At 39.5% G+C, this 22,980-nt stretch overlaps 1 protein-coding gene across 4 annotated transcripts in view; it reads right to left on the bottom strand.

The window, feature by feature from the left end:
- Positions 1-10,783, bottom strand: part of IGSF11 (immunoglobulin superfamily member 11) — a 147,349-nt gene extending 136,566 nt beyond the window's left edge. For 3 of the 4 annotated variants that reach the window (XM_032631649.1, XM_032631651.1, XM_032631650.1), the window contains exon 1: positions 10,425-10,775. In XM_032631649.1, the coding sequence (XP_032487540.1) occupies positions 10,425-10,476 (52 nt within the window). In that variant the 5' untranslated portion in view covers positions 10,477-10,775. Of the gene's footprint in view, positions 1-10,424 lie in introns of all 4 variants that reach the window. The other variant, XM_032631648.1, reaches the window with a different exon arrangement.
- Positions 10,784-22,980: the final 12,197 nt, after the last annotated feature.

Genomic DNA, 22,980 nt, shown 5'->3' with positions numbered 1-22,980 from the left:
CACTCCCAAAGTCATAGAACAAATAAATAAGTCAGGAATTCAAACCCAACCTGTCTGACTATACAAACCCATGAACTTTTACACAATGCTCGTCGCCCCGCAAATGCTAAATGTGTACATCCAAAAAATTCCATTTTGGGCAACCTAGACTACAAAAATACCTACACAAATTTATAGGTTATATGTACAAAGATGTTTACTACATCATTAATATCAAGAAATCAGAAACAACATAAATATCCAATAATGGGGAAACAGCTAAATAAATTACAGTATATACATGCTGCGAAATACTAAATGGTCACTAAAAAGAATGAGGTAGATCCATGTAACAGATGTGGTAAGATACCCATATTAAATTATGTTTTTTTGTTTTTTTGTGTGTTTTTTTTTTTTTTTTTTGCGGTACGCGGGCCTCTCACCGTTGTGGCCTCTCCCGCTGCGGAGAACAGGCCCCGGACGCCAGGCCCAGCGGCCATGGCCCACGGGCCCAGCCGCTCCGCAGCACGTGGGATCCTCCCGGACCGGGGCACGAACCCGTGTCCCCTGCATCGGCAGGCGGACCCTCAACCACTGCGCCACCAGGGAAGCCCTGTGTGTTTTTTTGCGGTAGGCGGACCTCTCACTGTTGTGGCCTCTCCCGTTGCGGAGCACAGGCTCCGGATGCGCAGGCTCAGCGACCATGGCTCACGGGCCCAGCCACTCCGCGGCATGTGGGATCTTCCCAGACCGGGGCACGAACCTGTGTCCTGTGCATCGGCAGGCGGACTCTCAACCACTGCGCCACCAGGGAAGCCCTAAATTGTTATGTTTTAAAAATAAGTTGCAGAACAGTATTTATGGCATTATTTCTTTTTTTAAAAAAATTACATGTGCATGCAGGCTTTATTTGTGGTTAAAGAAAGGTCCAGAACAATGCACAGTAAAAGCAGAGAATTCGGTGGGTGGAGGTGGGTTTGAGTCAATTCTTAAACACTTCTGCATTGTCTGAATTTTTAGGATATGTTACTTTTATAATTTAAAAAATTATCATACAAAAATAAAGAATAAAAAATTATCATACAAAAATAAAGAATAAAGAATAAATAATGAGTTTATTATTTATTTTTTTTAATGCATGCATTCTCCATTTAATGCCATCCCCCATAACATAGAATAATTGTGTGGCTATTTGTCTCTAAAACACTTTTTTAAAAAAAGAAACTAACATCCCATCACAGTACACCAGCATTTCAAGTCTAGTCCACAGACCCACGGGGGTCTCCCAGATCCTGACAGAAAGTCCATGAGGTAAAAGCTTTTTTCTTAATAATGGTAAAGTGTTATCTGCCTCTTTGCCTGAGTTAACATTTGCACGGATGGTGCAGAAGCAGTGGTGGGTAAAACTGTTGGTGCCTTGGCACAAGTCAAGCCACTGTCACGAAACCGTGGGAGAAGTTATTGTAGTCATCACCATCACGCACTCACAGTTAAGAAAGGAAAACCAGTTTTTAAAAAATGTCTTTGTGAAGCAACAACAGCAGTTTCATTACATCTTGACCTTTTCTAATATTCTGTGTGACCGAATGGGCAGAATGAAACATGAATCTCATATGTGGCTACCAGAGCCAAATGGTGTCCCAAGGAGAAGCGCTGGGGCAGCTGCTGGAGCTCAAGGCTAATTCAACTATTCGCTTTTTCCACGGATCAGGACTTGAAAGGACAACTGACAGACTAATCATTCAGACTTAGGTACCTGGATGACATTTTCTCAAAATTGAACAAAGTAAGACTCTCACTTCAAGGGAAATAACTGATAACTGTTTGTTGCCAAAGATAAAATTTGAGTAAATAGTAAAATTTGGAAAGCTTGAATCTGCCATTGTGAGCTTAATGGCTTCCCAATACTTAAAGGCTGTTCTGGTGAGATCAATGGTGATATTAACATGTGATTATTTTTTTACATTTTATAAAATGTAATACACGTCAACATTTGTAAGGTCTGCATAAGTGAACCAATATTTTCCGAATATTATTATTCAACCGAATAATTATTCAACTGAATAATCAATGAATAATGTTACAAAAAAATCACACATGAGTAAAAGATCCATTTAAAGTACAATATTTAATATTTATTAAAGTGGACTTTAATATAATGGAGTAAGAAATGTTTATTGATATGGTTTCTGATTCTTCATTGCAACCAGTCTTTAAGTTACTACCACTTAAAGTGTTTTGGTAGAATATCAAAGAAGAATAACCAAAATTATCTAAAAATGCTATCAAAATACTCCTTCCTTTTCCAAATACATAGTTGTGTGAGGCTAGATATTCTTCATATAGTTCAACCAAACGAAGACAACACTTCATAATAAACTGAATACAGAAGCAGATAGGAGAATCCAGCTGTCTTCTAATTAGCCAGACATTTTAAGAGTTTTCCAAAAATGTAAAACAATGCCACTCTTCTTGCTCATATTTTTTGGTTTTGGAAAAATTCTTACTTGTCATAGAAATATACTATGTCAACATATAATGGATATATTATTGTTGTTTTTAAATTGATTAATACATATTTTTTAATTTTCTCATTTTTAGTTTCCAATATGGTAAATATTGATAGACATACCCACATAAACAAAAGCCCTTCTGGTCCTCTATAATCATTAAGGTCCCAATAATCTTTAACGCCAAAAAGTTTGAGAATCTTTGCAGTGTACTGTTAACACATTTTTCATGTGTTTTTCTTACTGCCTTAAGTCTTGGCCAACAAGTGCAAGTACAGCAATCTGTACTTATACGTAGGCAATACGCATAAGTGAAATGTACTACAAACTTTCTCAACCAATGAAAACATAAATTGTTAGCCTGATTTGAATATGCTCTGCAACAAGCGATGTTCACTACACTTCAGTCTCTCTTTTTGCCATGTATTTTGTGTTCTGGCAAATGAACTTGACCAACAGGGGCTGTTAAAAGTATAACTGATAGTAATGGGCATGGTCCAAAGAAACAAAGATTAGTATAATGATACTTAAAATTGATGATACTTAAATGATGATGCGAAAGACCCCGAATAGCCAAAGCAATCTTGAGAAAGAAAAATGGAGCTGCAGGAATCAGGCTCCTGGACTTGACTTCAGACTATACTACAAAGCTACAGTAATCAAGACAGCATGGTACTGGCACAAAAACAGAAACATAGATCAATGGAACAGGGTAGAAAGCCCAGAGGAAAACCCACACACATATGGTCATCTTATTTTTGATAAAGGAGGCAAGAATATACAATGGAGAAAAGACAGCCTCTTCAATAAGTGGTGCTGGGAAAACTGGACAGCTACAAGTAAAAGAATGACATTAGAACACTCCCTAACACCATACACAAAAATAAACTCAAAACGGATTAAAGACCTAAATGTAAGGCCAGACACGATCAAACTCTTAGGGGAAAACATAGGCAGAACACTCTATGACATAAATCACAGCAAGATCCTTTTTGACCCGTCTCCTAGAGAAATGGAAATAAAAACAAAAATAAACAAATGGGACCTAATGAAACTTCAAAGCTTTTGCACAGCAAAGGAAAATATAAACAAGACAAAAAGACAACTCTCAGAATGGGAGAAAATATTTGCAAATGAAGCAACTGACAAAGGATTAATCTCCAAAACTTACAAGCAGCTCATGCAGCTCAATATCAAGAAAACAAACAACCCAATCCAAAAATGGGTAGAAGACCTAAATAGACATTTCTCCAAAGAAGATATATGATTGCCAACAAACACATGAAAGGATGCTCAACATCACTAACCATTAGAGAAATGCAAATCAAAACTACAATGAGGTTATCACCTCACACCAGTCAGAATGGCCATCATCCAAAAATCTATAAACAATAAATGCTGAAGAGGGTGTGGAGAAAAGGGAACCCTCTTGTACTGTTGGTGGGAATGTAAATTGATATAGCCACTATGGAGAACAGTATGGAGGTTCCTTAAAAAACTAAAAATAGAACTACCATACGACCCACCAATCCCACTACTGGGCATATACCCTGAGAAAACCATCATTCAAAAAGAGTCATGTACCACAATGTTCATTGCAGCACTATTTACAATAGCCAGCACATGGAAGCAACCTAAGTGTCCACCGACAGATGAATGGATAAAGAACACGTGGCACATATATACAACGGAATATTACTCAGCCATAAAAAGAAACGAAGTTGAGTTATTTTTAGTGAGGTGAGTGGACCTAGAGTCTGTCATACAGAGTGAAGTAAGTCAGAAAGAGAAAAACAAATACTGTATGCTAACACACACATCTGGAATCTAAAAAAAAAAAAATGGTTCTGAAGAACCTAGGGGCAGGACAGGAGTAAAGACACAAGATGTAGAGAATGGACTTGAGGACACGGTGAGAGGGAAGGGTAAGCTGGGACGAAGTAAGAGAGTGGCATGGACATATATACACTACCAAATGTAAAATAGGTAGCTAGTGGGAAGCAGCCGCATAGCACATGGAGATCAGCTCGGTGCTTTGTGACCACCTAGAGGGGTGGGATAGGGAGGATGGGAGAGAGATGCAAGAGGGAGAAGATATGGGGATATATGTATATGTATAGCTGATTCACTTTGTTATAAAGCAGAAACTAATACACCATTGTAAAGCAATTATACCCCAATAAAGATGTTTTAAAAAGTAGAAATAAATGATGATGATACTTAAGGCATCTGCAAGCACACTGTTGAGGATGCAGTTATGATTAGTAGAAGACTTTGGACATTTTGAGAGCTATAAAACATCACTGCAGACTGAGAGCATGGTCCATAAAGGAATGAATCACAGCTGGAAGAAACTATGGCTGGAAATACATAGCCTTCAAAGGACGGAAAGGGAATGGGCGGGGAAGACAACTAGCAATCTCCACCAGGAGGAGGTTATAATGCCTCCCACATGAGGCTGACTGAGTTAATGCTCCTTTTTCTAAAAAAGCTTCTCTAGTACTTTATACACATGATATGGGGAGGGAGAGAGAGGGCTCAGACCACATGAGGAGTAATTTTAATTAATTATCTCCGTTCTTGGGAGACTAGTTCTAACACACAGGCCCTCAGGACGAAGAATACCAGTGACGTAAATGGGAAACTTCGAGGTTCTAAATGGATTCCTAAAAGTCTAACATCATTCTTCACTACATGGAGCAAAACCTTCAGAAATTCCTTAAGAAAAAACTATCTCAAATTGGACAACTTCAAAATTTTAGGATTAAAGATAAGCTAAGAATCAATTTTAAAAGATATGTGAATACAGCATTTCTAAATAAACTTCTAAAATCATAGAATTTGAAAAGACTATGAAAATAGAACTCTAGCACCTCTATTCCACAAAACATACAGCAAGGTTTAAAGATTAGTTGAAGCTGATAGCCAAACCAAATCCTTAAGGAAAATTTTAATGAGAAATTCTCTTTTTCTTTAAAAGAAAAAGAAAGCATTCTTTTCAGGTACTCCAAGCACACGGGAGTACCACCTGCTTTTGTAACCACTCACTCATTCAGTCACAATTATCTACTGAGCATTTATTCTGTGCCAGGCATGGTACTGTCTTTTAGGGAAAATGTACACACATACATACATACATATATACACACCCATAATTATATCATAAAATTAACCTCATGGAACAAGGGAAAACTGTTAGCATAGAACTATGTCCACACTCTCATACACTCCCACCAATTCTAGCTTCTAAGGGGATTTCTGGTTCTGTCTGGTTGGCTGCAGGATTTGTTTTTTTTTAATGTCAATCCTGGAATAGGTAGAGCTGAATAACTGAAAGGAGCTATGACTGGCTAGATTTATTTACCTAGGAAGAATCTGATGCTACTAAAAGGACATAACATTCTCCAAAACGGAAGGGGAGGATGAGGAGAGAAAAGAATCAACATTAATGAGAAAACAGGATTGAGAGAACAGATTTTACATGAGCTACTGCTGCAAACAGGGAGACTTTGGGCAAAGGTGGATAAAGCTCAAACTCTAAATTTGAACATTTCTTAAGTTTCCACTGGTGTGATCTTCAACAGACTTTGATGGAATTTTAAATTTCTTTTCATTTTTAAAAAAAATTTGGATTAATGAGTCTTTTAAGAATGGCCCAGAAGTAGGCCCATTATATTAGAGTGACATTCACAATGTCAAATTGTGTTATTACATAGCTGTGACCCTCCATGAAAAAACAATATTGAATTTCCAATCCCACAAACCTATTATACTTTAACCATCTATCCCAACTCTAAATCCTGATCCACTATAGTTATTAGCCATTAATGCTAACCTACTTCTCTGAAGATTCTTCCAAAAAACGTTCTGTGGTACAAGAATTTCCTGAACTCAGCGCTTCTGGGATCTCAACTTCTTTACCCACAATGCTTTTCTAAATAAAAGTGTGCATCTAACCTTGTCAGTTTGTTACCTCTCCCAAGATGAAAATGATAACTGAAGAGAAATCAGTAAGTAGACAACTTCTAAGAATTTTTTATTGAATAGACTTCTTGTTCACATTGGCAAATTGCATTGGTTTAATACTGTTCTATAAAAATAAAAAATTAATGATATTTATGAAAATGTGACCTTCCTATAACACGAGTGAGGCAGAGCCACACCATATAGCACCTATGTAGTACCCAATAATGGTAATGATGAACTGGTATCAGATCAGTGACTGAGCCTATCATTTGTAAAATTAGGAAACACTGACTGACTTCACATTTCTGAAATTTTAAAACCATCACAGAGGCAAACCACCACTACAGTCTCTTTCTTACATGGTAGGAAACCAGGTACAGAGGAAATCAATTACCCAAAGTTTAACAGGAAGAAATCCTTCCAGTTTAGTAAGATCAGCTTAATAAGTAAACTAATTAACTTTCCGTTTTTAAGACCAAAATCAGCTCAAATCAGATGGCGTTTTGAATATCACCCAAGAACAGACAGCGTCTCTTAAACTAGCTTCTCTCAAAGTATGATCAAGGGAGGATTTCAGAGCCTCCAGATGGTCTAAGGCTGCCCTCAAAACACAGGGTTTAGATGTGTAAGTGCCAGGGAGTCCTCATCAAACAAAGGAGGAAGAAATTGAGGGGATAGGGTTCACTTGAGGTCATCAGACTACTAGAAAGTCAGCAATCCTACCTCAAACTGCCTAACATGTAAACTGGTACCACTGGTGTAGATAACAATAGATTCAGAATCCCTATTCTAAATAGTCCAGTTCTAGATGAGAAATTAGGGGAACGCCACAATTTTCCCAACTTTCAATCCCACACCAGTGTTCTGTACAACTCAGAGCAACTAAAGAATCTTGTGTACCAGCACATCACCTTGTTTGACACTAAATCACATGGCTTAAGTATAAAGATTCAAATGAGAATTTTCAATATAAATGCTTCCACTATCGAAGTATGAAAACACATTTGAAAATGTGCCACATACTGTTACTGTGGGGAGAAGTCTTTACCCACTGCATCACTACCCTGGGTCTGACAACAGTTCTAAGCATAACATTTTTAAAGCACTTGGTGATTTAATATTTAAATTGCTTCCTGAGTAGTCCATGTTGAATACTGAACTTAATTTCTCTAAAATTTTCATCCAATGGCTGTCACCTTTCATGTAGGTCTAACTACAAATTTTTATAAGAAGTGAATCCTTCCAAAGCAGTTCCATAATTAAAGTTAGATATAAGAAATGGGAGTTTACAATAAATTTTTCATAATGCTAACAATCGGAGCTCATAATTCTTTTCATTTTATGTCATCTTTTATATATTTTTCTCAGATTCTGGAAGGTTACCTGCTATTTCAAGGAATCAGAAGTAATACAAGAAATGCTTTAGATATATATAACCCACTGGTAGAACTATACAGAAGTCAACTTTTCAATTCAAATTCCCTTTGAAGTTACTCCACAGAGATTTAAACAGAAATAAAAACAGAAATTTCTTGACAACCATTTTCTCTCAAAAATTTAAGAGCCTTTTTCTACCTTTGGTGCATTCTCCCATTGTACTGGCCACTACTATAATGGTTATTTATCTAGCATCCATTTCCCTTTTCTCCCTTCATAATGGACCCAACTTTGTTCCACCCGATATCCACTCTTCCCCTCATTCCACATTGCAAGTCCTAGGAATGGGCCTTAGTTCATTCACTCCAACTTTACCATTGACTGGTTCAAGAACTTAACACAGTCAGGACATGGTACCCTCCTGGAAACTGTTATGCTGGGCACTCAACAGCTGTTCATCCTCATCCCCTCCCCATCTTATGGAAACAGTATCAGTGGCCTACCCATGGCCCACTGAATAAAGCCCAAACTCAGTATTCAATGTTCTCTACCCACCTTTTACTACCTTTTTAGCCCTTTCTGCCTTGCATATACATCTCCTGCTCCAGCAGCTACAAGCCTGGCCTTTCCAGAATATGCCCCTGCACTTTCCACTTCATATCCTACAGCCAGGCTGTTCCTTTGGCTAGGAAAGCCAAACACTCTCATCTCAGCCAATTCAAATTCTACTCATTCAAAGTCCAGATCAAAAGGAAACTTTTCCATGAAGTCTCCCTTGATATCACCAACTAAAAATGGCACTCATCATATACTCCTTGTATCATAAATCACTTGTGCATGCTTACAGTTTGTTTTAAAACTGCAAACTCCTTACAGGCTGTGGACAAACTCTTGTGCATCTTTGTCTTCCACCACCATCCTGCTCCACCAGACACCCAAGTGCCCAGAGTGGGAGCTCAGTAAACACTTGCTGAACAAATGAACACATTTTTTGAGGGTGAAAAGTGCCTCTACAGAATAGATTACCACGAAGGCTGAAATGTCCTTGGAAGTCTTTAAAAACATCCTAGTATGGTTTAGGAATAGTTCTGCTGAAGGAAAAGAAACACATCAGATGACCTTGTAAGGCTGATTCTGCAAATTTCATCAACTCTTTAAAAGTACTGCCTAACAATTCAAAAACAAACCATACACAAATGCTATTTACAAGAAGAGGGTGGCATTTATTGTAATATACAAAGGTTAACAACCCAATTTTTCACCAAAAATTTCAGTTGTTCTTATAGTAATATTTATAATAATTTCAGTTATGTCCGAGGGATTATTTAAAAGCCCATTTACTCTATCTTATTTCATACCTAAAGGAAGGACAGAGAAAAATGTTGGCCCTCTCAAAGTAGTAACCAGACAAAATTAATTTAGAATCACAAGTTTACATAATGCACATACTGATGTCACTTTATTATCTACACATCATCACTAAATATATACCTAATGAAGTCCAGAGAAGTTATCTGTAATTTTGATTATTTCCTTCTATTACTCCTATGGACCCCTTAAATTGAATTTGTACAATTTAAGTCGGCTAAAATTAGGTTACTTCAAGATCTATGGGTACACTATCAGTGCAACTAAAATTATGGGAAACATACTGATATCTCCAGAAAGAAACTGTATTAACCACAATACTCCATAAATCAGTTAACCTGTTTTTTAAATAAAAGCCTTCAGAATAAATCTCAGTAAATCTCAACAATCAATTAAATGGAACAGAAAACTTGATTCCATAGGACAGGACACACAAAAAGAAAGGGCAGTGTATAAAATGAAAATCAGGATCTAAATATGACGACTATTCATAGAAAATAAAATATAAGAAAGATTAAGTAGAAATTAGAATATTAAACTTAAATAGATTTTTTTAAAGACAGTTAAGAAAATTAAACATATGTTTATTTCTTTTGTTCTTATGTTGCTATGTTCTGTGTATTTTTGTAAGTCGATTTAAATCCCTTGGGGAAGAAGCTAGACTATAAAAAAAATAATAATAAATTCTTGTTTTCTAATCTAGTGTAGCACACCGTAGTTATTTTTTAAAATAAAGACCACATTTTCCGTCATAACCTACATGTGCTCGTTAAAGATTTGGGGAAAACTACAATTTAAAGTTTTCCAAATTATTTTAAAAGCATCTCCAGTTTTCCTGCAGCCGCCTGACAACGGAAACGATTCTAAATCCCGTTTCTCCTTGGACCCAGTAAGTAAGGGAGTTCGTTGTCTAAAAGGGGCAAAGAGCGGGGTCGGAGTCAGCGCCGGGTTCAGGACCGGCGGTAACCGGGTGGCGGGTGTAGTTACCTCTGGATCGGAACACCTGAGCAGTGCGGGGGCCGCGGACCGAGGCAGGGGGCGCCGGCTGGGCAGCAGCCGCCGCGTGGGCGCGGGAGCCTCGGCCGACAGCAACGAATATGGCCCCCGAGAAAGTTGGGCTCCGAAGACCGGCCCTGGCGAGAAGGCTGTCTGCGTCGCGGAAAGCCTCCCCCGGCCCACCGGCCCCGCCAGGCCCCACCGGGAGGGGAGGGGAGGGCTACTCACCGTGCAGAGAGAGGAGCAGCAAAGGCGCCAGAGGGGAGCCCCGACAAGTCATTCCGGGGCCGCGGGGAGCGCGCCCGCCGCCCGCCCGGCTCCTCGTCGCGGCAGCGGAGGAGCGGGCCGGGCTCTCTGAGCTCTCGGGGCAGCCCGGACCTCCCAGACCCGCCGCCCGGCCGCAGTCCGCCCGGCGGGGCTGGGACGGTGGGAGCCGCAAACGAGGCAAGTGCGGCACCCGCGCCCTCCGGCTCCCCGGAGGCTGAGCTGCGACCAGGTGCGTCCCGGGCTCGCCGGCCTTGCCCCGCGGCTGCACGGCCACCTCGCGCTGCCCCAGGACCCGCCGGCCCCTCGAGCCGCCCGGGGATCCACTCCCCGCAACTCTCGCCCGGCTACTTGGGCGGCAGCCCGGCTGCGGCTCGGCTCCGCGCCGCCCACTCGCCCCGCTTGGTCTCCCCGGCAACCGCGGCTCCAGCGCGACGCCTGGCGGCCCACCAGCTGAGCGAGCGCGGCGCGCAGCTGGCGCGGCCCTGGCCACCTGTGCGCGGGGCCGCCCGCTCCCAGCACACCTCCACTAGCGCTGGGAACCGAAGGCGGGCATCCTCCTCGTCCGCAGCCAGGGCCCTCCCCTGCCCTGAACCACTCCCCAGACCGGCGGTGACAGTCCTGAGCGCCAGAGAGCCCCACAAGGCAATTCACCACAGCTTGCGTCCGAAGAGGCAAGGTTCTTTTCTATCGCAGTTTTCAGATGATTTCTATTTGGCCGTTTCACTTTCTCTCAATCCTTTCTTCTGTACCCTAAGTAACCCAAAAGAACCTGACTCTAGCAAAATTGAGAATCGATGAGGTTTGTCCTATACCTTTTATTTTTCCGACTACCGTTTCTTCCTTGAAAAGAGCGTAGGGGCTGTAGCATGCCCCTAACTCCCAATTCCTATCAAAGACCACCCTCTCTTGCCCCTTTAGTAAAACTTATAACAACTTACAATATTTAAAATTTTTTCTTTTAAACCTTATCGCTTTCTTAAACTAATTTCAAGTATTTGTTAACTAGTAATGCTTTTATTTTAATGTTAACTAGAGATGCTTTTATTGTGGTGATTGATTACTTTGGTTGGGTTTCTATTTTTTGTTTCTTGCTTGTTTTGGTTGGATGGGAAGAGAGACCTTCATGGCATCTGAAATTATTTTACTTAAATACCTACCTACATCTTTCCTTATAAAACCTAATCTTCATTCCTTTTCCAATGAGCTTCCTGCTCCCTTTCTTTTTTTTTTTTTTTTTTTTTTCTGCGGTACGCGGGCCTCTCACTGTTGTGGCCTCTCCCGTTGCGGAGCACAGGCTCCAGACGCGCAGGCTCAGTGGCCATGGCTCACGGGCCCTGCCGCTCCGCGGCATGTGGGATCTTCCCGGACCGGGGCACGAACCTGTGTCCCCTGCATCGGCAGGCGGACTCTCAACCACTGCGCCACCAGGGAAGCCCCTTTCTCCCTTTCTTAAAGCTCATAGTCCCATTCTACTTCAGCCTCCCACCCAGTCCTTCTAGATTTGAGGACATATCTCCCCCGGTAATGTCAGACCATTCTGGTCAATTTCTACAGCAGCATAGATTAGAATTCTTGGAGCCATTCAGAAATTCTGAGCCCCCATCTGGCAGATACAATCCTCCCAGGGCAACTCAGAAATGAAAATGGCACGCACGGGAGAAAGATAAAACATCTATACATTTGGGCAAAGATTGGGAGACATAGGTAAAAATTAAAATAGTATCAGGATGATGGAATTATGGATGCACTTTTTCTTTTTTGAAAATGTTGCTGTTATAATTTGAAGTTAAAAAAGAAACCACATTAAGAAACATCAACCACCTTTAACAACAATACCCCGAAAAGATAGTTTGATTATGAATTTTAAATGCTTCAACTTTGCTGACTACTTCCAATTTGCTAGAATCCCTTACCAGATCCCTAATGGCAAGAAAAGAGTGATATGACAGTATAGAATTTTTGATATTAACAAAAGTTTAATATTTCAAGTATTTCATCACTGGGATCATTCTCATTCTTTTAAATTCCAGAGTAAGGACTAAATATTCTTTTTCTCCAACCAATTCAGTTCCTTCCTTTGTCTTGTACATATTCCTGCTTTCTAACCCAGCCACAAGCAGGGTATAAGAGCAAGTAATATAAGGAGAAAAGCAAGGTGTTACTCCAAGCAGGACTTTGCTTCACTATAATCCCAGATTTAAATAGATAGAATATTGATTCTATAATTAAATAAATAACCTAATAATCTAGGCTTAATAGCCTTCATAAAGCAAGTTACCTGATATACTTCTTACCAAATCAATTCAGCAAATATTTACTGAGTATCTACACTGTTTAAGGCACTGGGTTGAAGGTTAAACATAAAATATCAGTGTATGATCCTCACCCTTAAATAGCTTCCAATTACACTTGGGCTATATCTACAATGTTATGAATCAGCAGAGAAAGAGAGCTGTCCTGCCTCTTTGTCACCATAGTGTACTTCTGCCTTGCCAGACAGGAGCTAGTGAGTTATTAAGAGGACAGAGTGCTCACAGTTTGGTGGAGCAGTCCTTCTAATTGAAAAAGAAGTGTGGCTTCTGAAGGGAGACTGGGGATGATCAGATTTCAGGAGGCAATCTGGCTGCCCAGAAGCATGCGGGCAGATGGTAGATGGCTGACTCAAAGGAAGCAGATCGGAGTACTGGAAACTCCAAGCGCTGTACACAGAGGCACCCAAAAGGACACTCTCACAGGAAACAAAGAAAAACCGTGCTATTTAATTCACAGAGCTAATACCTCAGGCATGTACTCTGAGTAAAATTTTTATTAGTAATGAGTTTTACCAACTCTTTTATCCTAATCTGCCTTATGACCACAGTAAGCTTTCTTTAAATCTCAATTATTCTGAGTGCTAAAGCAACAGACAACATCTTTCATTTGTATAATACTTTATAAATGTCAAAGTGCTTTCACATATTATTGTCTGATGTGATCTTCACAGCAACCCTAGGGGGTAAGTAAGGCAAATAGTGTTACCCCCTCTTCAGTCACTAAGACACTGAGTCTCAAAAAGATCAATGAACATCTCAGGGATTGCAAATACCAATGGGCAGAACTGGAACCAACCCAACAGTTTTTTCAACCACACCACAAAGTCTTTCTTTTATCTCTTTACAGACCAACATCTAAAGAAATTTATATCCACCATAGTGTCTTAAAGCTATCTGTGGGGAACACTGAAATTGCCTCCCCAACATTAATCCCACCTCCACCCCATCAGCATCCCACCACCACCACATCCCACCAGCACATGAGTAGCTGTAAAATATTTTTTTTTAGAAGATGTTGGGGGTAGGAGTTTATTAATTAATTAATTTATTTTTGCTGTGTTGGGTCTTCGTTTCTGTGTGAGGGCTTTCTCTAGTTGTGGCAAGCGGGGACCACTCTTCATCGCGGTGCATGGGCCTCTCACTATCACGGCCTCTCTTGTTGCAGAGCACAGGCTCCAGAAGTGCAGGCTTAGTAGTGGTGGCACATGCCTAGTTGCTCCCCGGCATGTGGGATCTTCCCGGACCAGGCCTCGAACCCGTATCCACTGCATTAGCAGGCAGATTCTCAACCACTGCGCCACCAGAGAAGCCCGTAGCTGTATAATTTGAATGAGACAAGCCCCACTCTCACCTCTGAGGAGGCTATAGTTGTCTTACCTGACCAAGGAAGAAATGGAGTGGGGAAGGACTGGGACAAGGGACTCTTGTTATAGTGAATAATAATTTTGGATCAAAAACACTGATGACCTGACAATACAGTCAACTTCTCAATATTTAAATAGGAATTATCCAAATTCAAATTTTAGTCCTAGACCAGCTTCTCTCCTCCACCCATCAAAATGCTGGACCCATCTCTTTCCACAATCAGTTACTCTGCATTCAAGAATGGAAAATTAGGGCTTCCCTGGTGGCGCAGTGGTTGAGAGTCCGCCTGCCGATGCAGGGGACACAGGTTCGTGCCCCAGTCCGGGAGGATCCCACATGCCGCGGAGCAGCTGGGCCCGTGAGCCATGGCCGCTGGGCTTGTGCGTCCGGAGCCTGTGCTCCACAACGGGAGAGGCCACAACAGTGAGAGGCCCGCGCACAGCAAAAAAAAAAAAAAAAGAATGGAAAATTAAATTTATGATTAGCTCAGGAGAAACATAATTAGGAAAGAAAAACTGTGGATGGAATCATAAGGCTTTCCAAAGCTAAATATAAATTATTTTAATTAGCTATTTTAAATTATTAATACCACCTATCCCTCTCCATTCGTGTATATAATTAAAGGTTAATTTATGTTTTTGAGAATGTTTGTCTATGGAATATTTTATAAGAATATCATTCATAAAGTTAGAAAATATCTTTTTGATCCTTGTTTGAGCCAGTAACTCATTCTGTAACTATTTTAACCTCGCTGCTTAGAACCATATATAGTCTAGAGCAGAGCCTGGTCCTTTTTCTTTTTGATTTAAAATAAAAATTTTATTGGAGTATAGATGATTTACAATGTTGTGTTAATTTCTGCTATATAGTAAAGTGAATCAGTTATACATATACATATATCCACTCTTTTTAAAATTTTTTTCCCATATAGGCCGTTACAGAGTACTGAGAAGAGTTCCTTGTGCTATACAGTAGGTCCTTATCTATTTTATATATAGTGGTGTGTATATGTCAGTTCCAATATCCCAATTTATCGCCCCCACCGCTTTCCCCTCTGATAACCATAAGTTTGTTTCTACATCTGTGATTCTATTTCTGTTTTGTAAATAAGAAATAAATATTTAATTCTTTAATATGTAAATATTTGTACCTTTTTTTAGATAGCACATATAAGCAATATCATACGATATTTGTCTTTCTCTGACTTACTTCACTCAGTATGAGAATATCTAGATCAATCCATGTTGCTGCAAATGGCATTATTTTGGTTTTTTTTTATGAGCCTGATCCTTTTAAAAGTAGAACTTGAGAGGAATTCTTCCCTCTTCCCCTTTGTGCAGAGGCAATAAGGTCTCTAAAATAATAATAAAGGAGTAGAAAAGATAATAGTGGAATCATTAGAGTAAAGCAACAAGCAAACTAATAAGTGTTTATTGTATGTTGAGACATAAATAGATCATTTAATATTTTAAAACATCCTTCTCAAATTTTGGATCAATTTGTAACCTAGATATATCGACAGCTTAGTCTTTCTTATATCTGTTTCTGCCTATTCCTCTGGTAACTCTTGCTAGACAAGATTTACGCAAAGGTAAACAGCATCTCCATCCCCTTCACCATAGCCCAGTCCCTGTCACCATTGTGAATAATGCTGAAGTGAAGTTTCACATCTTCATTCATTTTGGGAGAAGTTAGCTCTTTTCCTTGAAACCATGTCATTATGAACACATTTATTTTTAGGCAAAGTTATTCTCTGAGCAGGGCCCAGTGTAACTAAGTGCTTTTGAATTTATTCTAATGGCAAATGTAAAATGGCACCACTATGTTTTTTAGGACTTGAAAAGGGCAACAGCATAAGAAGCATTTTATGTCACCTGAAATTTTTTTGTATTCTCTTTATTATAAGGAAAATAATTTTAAAGTATTCTTTAAAGTCTCTTTACCAGTTTTCACTAATCTAAATTAATCTGCTTCAAACTCTGTTACTTGATTCTATATATTGGGGTATTGGCAATCAATTATCTTATTTTTTTCAAATTTGATGAGTTTTTCATAGAAGTTTAAAGTATACATCAGACTTTCATTTCTGACAACAAAATAGATGAGAGACCTTGACTTACAAAAATTGTGAAATTATTTTTTCAATCTTAAATGAATTGATGAGCTCTCAACAAAATATGGAAAAGTCAAGCTAAAATCTAGTAGGAAGGAATCCTTCTTGTCTGTTCTATTCTCAACACAGCATCCAGAATGATCCTATTAGGTCAGATCAGGTCACTCCTCAGCCCAAGTCCTTACAATGGCTTCCCATCTCAGAGTGAAGTCCTTGCCATAAACTAAAGGGCTTGTATTAGATTCCAATTGCTGCTGTAACAAGTCACTACAAACGTAATGGCATAAAATGAAACAGATTTATTATCTTATAGCTCTGAGGTCAAAAGTCCAAAGTGTCATTAGGTAATCATCTCATCTCAAGAGGGCAATGGGGCTGTGTTCCTTTCCTTCTTAGCTTCTAGAGCCCACCTATTTTCCTTGGCTCACAGCCCCCTTCCTCCATCTTCAGAGCCATCAGCATAGACCTTCTCCCACTGTCATCTCTCTGACTCTCTCTCCTGCCTCCTTCCACACTGAAGGACCCTTGTGATTACAGTGGGCCTGCTTGGATAATCCAGGATAATCTCCTCATCTCCAAGTCAGTTGAAGAATGACCTTAACCCCATCTGCAACCATAATTCCCCTTTGCCATGTAAGGTAACATATCCACGGGTTCTAGGGATTAGGAGGTGGCATCTTTGGTGGGGGAGGGGGCGTTATTCTGTTTACCACAAGGCCCTACATGATCCAGTCCCCCATTTTCTCTCTGATCGCTGCTTCTGTTTTCCCCTCGCTCATTCTGCTCTCACTACAATGATCTCCTCGATGTTCCCTGAATAAGCAGGAACGTGTTTACCTCAGGGCCACTGAAATTGTTCCTTCTCTAGGTTTTTGCATAGCTCCCCTTTCACTTCCTTTAAGTCTTACATGTCACCTAAAGTTAGGCCTTAGCTGACCCTTCTATATAAAATAAAAAGTTTAAACACATTTTAAAATACCTTTCCCTATTGTATTTTTTTTTTTGATTGATTGATTTGGCTGCGTTGGGTCTTCGTTGCTGCATGCAGGCTTTCTCTAGTTGCAGCAAACGGGGGCTACTCTTGGTTGCAGTGCACGGGCTACTCATTGAGGTGGCTTCTCTTGTTGCAGAGCACGGGCTCTAGGCATGCGGGCTTCAGTAGTTATGGCACGTGGGCTTCAGGAGTTGTGGCTCTCGGGCTCTAGGGCGCAGGCTCAGTAGTTGTGGCACATGGGCTTAGTTGCTCCACAGCATGTGGGATCTTCCCGGACCAGGGCTCGAACCCACATCCCCTGCATTGGCAGGCAGATTCTTAACCAATGCGCCACCAGGGAAGTCCCATCCCTATTGTATTTTTTCTTAGCACTCCATCACTAATACACTATATTTTACTTAATAATCATGCTTGTTTATTGTCTGCATCACCCAATAGAACTAATGAGGACAGGGATTTTGATCTGTTTTATTCATTGCTGAATTCTTGGTATCTTTAACAGTGCTTGGCACATAGTAGACACTGAATAAACATTTTGAATAGATGAATCAGTGACTGAAGCAAAATTTCACAGGATTGAAACCAATCGGAATGCACTCTCTGGCCACAATTATATTAAGCTAGATATCAATAACAAGTTGAATTTACACACACACACATTTGGGTGTTAAGAAAGGCACCACTAGGGGCTTCCCTGGTGGCGCAGTGGTTGAGAGTCCGCCTGCCGATGCAGGGAACATGGGTTCGTGCCCCGGTCCGGGAAGATCCCACATGCTGCGGAGCTCTAGGCCCGTGAGCCATGGCCGCTGAGCCTGTGCGTCCGGAGCCTGTGCTCCGCAACGGGAGAGGCCACAACAGTGAGAGGCCCGCGTACCAAAAAAAAAACAAAAGGCACCACTCAATAATTCAAAACCTAAAATTAAATCATAAAGGAAGCTAAAAGTATTTAGAAGAAAACAATAATAAAAATATTTCATATCAAAGCCTGTGAAATGCAACTAGAATATATACTTGGAAGGAAACTTAGAGCCTTAAATGTTTACATTAAAAAAGACGAAAGCCTAAAAACATTCTGACATAAATCGTAGCAATATTTTCTTAGATCTGTCTTCCAAGGCAAAAGATATAAAAGCAAAAATAAGCAAATGGGACCTAATCAAACTTAAAAGCCTTTGCACAGCAAAGGAAACCATTAAAAAAATGAAAAAACAGCCTATGGATTGGGAGAAAATATTTGCAAATGATGCGCCCAACACGGGGTTAATTTCCAAAATATAGAAACAGCTCATACAACTCAATATCAAAAAACAAACATCCCAATCAAAAAATGCGCAGAAGACCTAAATAGACATTTCTCCAAAGAAAACATACAGTTGACCAACAGGCATATGAAAAGATGCTCAACATCACTAAATATTAGAGAAATGCAAAGCAAAACTATAATGCACCACACACAGGTCAGAATGGCTATCGTCAAAAAGTCTACAAATAATAAACGCTAGAGAAAAAGGAACCCTCCTACACTGTTGGTGGGAATGTAAATTGGTACAGCCACTATGGAGAACAGTATGGAGGTTCCTAAAAAGACTAAAAATAGAGCTACCAGATGATCCAGCAATCCCACTCCTGGGCATATATTCAGAAAAGATAAAAACTCTAAATCAAAAAGATACATGCACCCCAGTGTTTATAGCAGCACTATTTACAATAGCCAAGACATGGAAGCAACCTAAATGCCCATCAACAGGTAAATGGATAAAGAAGTGGTATATATACACAGTGGACTATTAGTCATAAAAAAAAATGACATAATGCCATTTGCAGCAACATGCATGGACCTAGAGATTATCATACTAAGCAAAATAAGTTGGACAGAGAAAGACAAATATTGATATTATATGATACCACTTATATGTGGAATCTAAAAAATAATACAAATGAATCTATTTACAGAACAGAAACAAACTCACAGACAGAAAACAAACTTAGGGTTACCAAAAGGGAAAGGGAGGGAGGGGGATAATTTGGGGGTATAGAATTAACAGATACACACTACCATATATAAAATAAATAAACAACAAGGATTTACTATATAACACAGGGAGCAGTATTCAATATCTTGTAATAACATGATAAAAAGTAATCTGAAAAAATAATATATGTAACAGAATCATTTTGCTGTACACCTGAAACTAACACAATATTGTGAATCAACTATACTTCAATTTTTTAAAAAAGATAAAAGCCTAAACACTAATTAATTAAGATATAGCTTAAGAAGTTTGGCAAAGAAAATAAAATAGGTCCAAAGAAAATAGAAGCGGGGGACTTCCCTGGCGGTCCAGTGGTTAAAACTGCATGCTTCCAATGCAGGGGGTGCAGGTTCTATCCCTGGTCGGAGAATTAAGATCCCACAAGCCAGGTGGCATGGCCAAAAAATAAAATAAAAAATAGAAGGGGAGATACACATATTAAAAAAAGAAAAAGAAAATAGAAGGAATAAGATAATAAAGAGGTAAAATTAATAAAATATTAAATGAACATGTAATAGAGAAGATAAACACAGCCAAAAGTTGGTACCTTGAGAAGCTTAATTAAATTAACTAAAATGATGAGACTAATCAAAAATTAAAATGAGGGAGGGAGAGCTCTCAAATACTATCAGAATAAAAAAGAAGAGACATCACTATAGATGCTGCTAAAAAGATAAGGAGAATAATGAACAATTTTATGCCAAGAAATTTGAAAACTTGGAAGAAATGAACAAATTCCTAGAAAAATATAACTTATCAACACTTGCTCGAAAATAAACAGAAAACCCGAATAGTCTCATATGGATAAAGTAATTAAAGTAATAGTTTAAAATCTTCCTACAAATGAAACTTCAGATCCAGACAATTTTAACAGCAATTTTTACCAAATATTCAGGAAATTAAAAATTCCAGTCTTTTGCAAACTATCTGAGAATACAGAAAAAATAGCAAACACTCCTCAACTAATTTTATGATGCTAGTATTATATTGAATCCCAAATATCAGCAAAAATAATGGGAGAAAGGGAAAGAGGCCAATTTTCATCATCTAGAGAGATGCAAATGAATATTAGCAAACCAAGTCCAGTGAAAAATGAAAAGGATAATGCATCACACCACTTGGATTTATTTCAGGAATGTAAGATCGGGTTAACATCTGAAAAATAATGCTATTCGCTACATTAAGAGATGAAAGGAGAAAAATCATATGATCATTTTATTAAGTGTCCATGAAAGCAAGGCTTTGAGAAATCTGGTTTCCGCTCTTGGAGAACAGTAAAATCAGCATGAAGAACTGTGGGGTAGGTGACTACTTTTAGTGGCACTAGACTGCTTAAAGAAAGAAGGTAACATGCTTAAATTCCTAAATTCTGGGCTAAAGGCCTGGAATGAAAGTCAGGCGCTTTCTAAGAGTGTGCGAAAATAATGTTTTCTCAAAGATTTAGGGTTGAAATAGATTCAGGGCCTCAGAATCAGTTTCAGAAATAAGGTCTGTAGCCTCTATAATCTCATTCCTTGCTGGGTCGTTTATATATTTACAAGTTTAACTAGCTTTCTGTTTCTTTCCTTTTCCTTTACCCTGCTATTTTATTTAGGATGTAAAGGTAACTTTACAGTTAGTCCACAGACTGAATAATATCAAGACAGAAGAACAACCCACTGGACTTAAATCTGGAAAATGTAACTAATATTAGACTTTGGGTTGTCTTCTAAAATGGAAGAATTGAGTGATTTTTCAGTTGTAAGAAAGATACATGCATTATGTATTTTTTTAAGTATAAATATAAGGAAAAATGTATTGGTGGATGTTGGGTATCAGAAGGGCTGGACTCGGGGGAATTTTTTGATTGCTAAACATTTTTCTGGCTGCTAAGCATCAAGACCCTCTTCCAGTGTTCAGAGAATTCCCCAAGGTTTGATTCTCAATGGGAAGCAGAGTATACTCTCCACTACAGAAGCCAAAAGAGCTTCCCCGCCTCCTAGCAACCAGAGTGCAGTCAGGGCAACCAGGTATGGTATCCAGTACGTGGTGCTGGCAGCGGCGCTGGTGCCAGGAGGACTCACTGGATTGTTCCTACACTGTCATTTTGGCTACCTAGCTTCCTTGGGTTGCTGCTTGTTTTCTGATCCTCTAGACTCCCCATCTTTTCTACGAGCTACCCAACATCCTAGACTTTTTCTTCCTTAATTAATCACCATCCATTTCTGTTGCTTGCCACAAAGAACACTGTCTTTAGGATTATAGAGTTCTGAGGTTCTTTCCTTTCTAGAAGGAGGTTAGAGATACTCATTAACTCATACTTCAAATGGGGAAGGTCGTACTTGATGAGAGCCATCAGAGAAGATCTTTCTAGGCTAGTACTCAAAAGATATGAAGAAACAAGCCATGAAAAAAAAACAGAAATTTCAAAAAGATGGCCTCTAGTCTGGTAACATCCACACATTGCTATCAGTGTGTGGATCAGAGCCAGTTGGTGTACATTTCAGATTTAAATTCAATCCATATTTACAGCATACTTACTATATGCCAGGCACCGTGCTATGTGTTTTAGTGTACATAGTCTCATATAAATCCTCACAAAAACCCTGTGAGATATGTGGTTTTACTCCATGTTTTCAACTGAAGAAAACTCAGATTCAGAGAAGCTTTGAAATGCTTGGTCAAGATCACTCAACTCTTTATGTAGTAAAACCCAATCTTTCTGACTCTAAGGCCAGTTTTCTTTCCACTAGACCCTGAAATCTCTATTTGAATTAGCAACCTGGTTAACATTCAGAACTGATAATACTTCGGCTACTTTTTAGTATTAAATGATTGTTGGTTTAGATGTTAGCCCGTCTTCTGAATCTGTTCGTGAATATTCTTCCTTAAAAGATATAGACTTACACAATTAAATGGATACCATCCCCCTTAAAAATTATTCTAAAATTTTATATTTAATGAGCTTGAAGGACTAAATAATACCTGGATTTTGTGTGCCATTAATAATAAAATCAGAAATAACCCACAAAAATGGAATTCAAATTAAAAAACAGTGAGCCACACTAATGTTTCTATAGTAACATAATGAGGAAACAGTTAGATGCCCTAAAAGATAGTTTAATTCCAATAAATTGGTTTATAGCTTTAATACCATTTTAGAAAAATCCATATGTATCTACTCATTGTTACCAAAATCCACATATTAATACTCTGTAATCCTAAGGGAAGGGTACCACAGTATGAGACCCTTCTTGTACACTGTTTCAGACCTTCTCAGCCCTACCTCTTCTTCCATCCTTTGCTGCAGGCTTAGCTCATCTTCTCACTGTATAACCTGACAGTGACTTGCTTCATGGTGGCCTATGCCAAGTACCTCTCCCTGCTCAGTAGCTTCTCTGACACTGCTGCCTGGGACACCAGCAGGAATCTGGTGGTAGTGACACGTGCAACCTGGTAGCACAGGGATGTCAACACTTACAGGGCCACTCTTGACTAATGTGGGATGGGCACCAGTGGATAATCCTTCTCCCTTGTGTTCTCCAAGTAGACAGTTCTTAGTTCATCAAGCTCCTCAGAAGGTCCTGGCAGTGATCAACAGTAACCAACTGACAAGGAACACAGCCTTGACTGGCTCTCCTGCCTTCCCTTTTCACTCCCCCATCAATTAACCCTCCCCTCTGAAATTACTTTTGCACAGGCTCTGGATGCGCAGGCTCAG

The sequence above is a fragment of the Phocoena sinus genome, chromosome 4 (assembly GCF_008692025.1).
Source record: "Phocoena sinus isolate mPhoSin1 chromosome 4, mPhoSin1.pri, whole genome shotgun sequence".
Classification (NCBI taxonomy): Eukaryota; Metazoa; Chordata; class Mammalia; order Artiodactyla; family Phocoenidae; genus Phocoena; species Phocoena sinus.
This window is presented reverse-complemented; position numbering and strand designations above follow the sequence as displayed.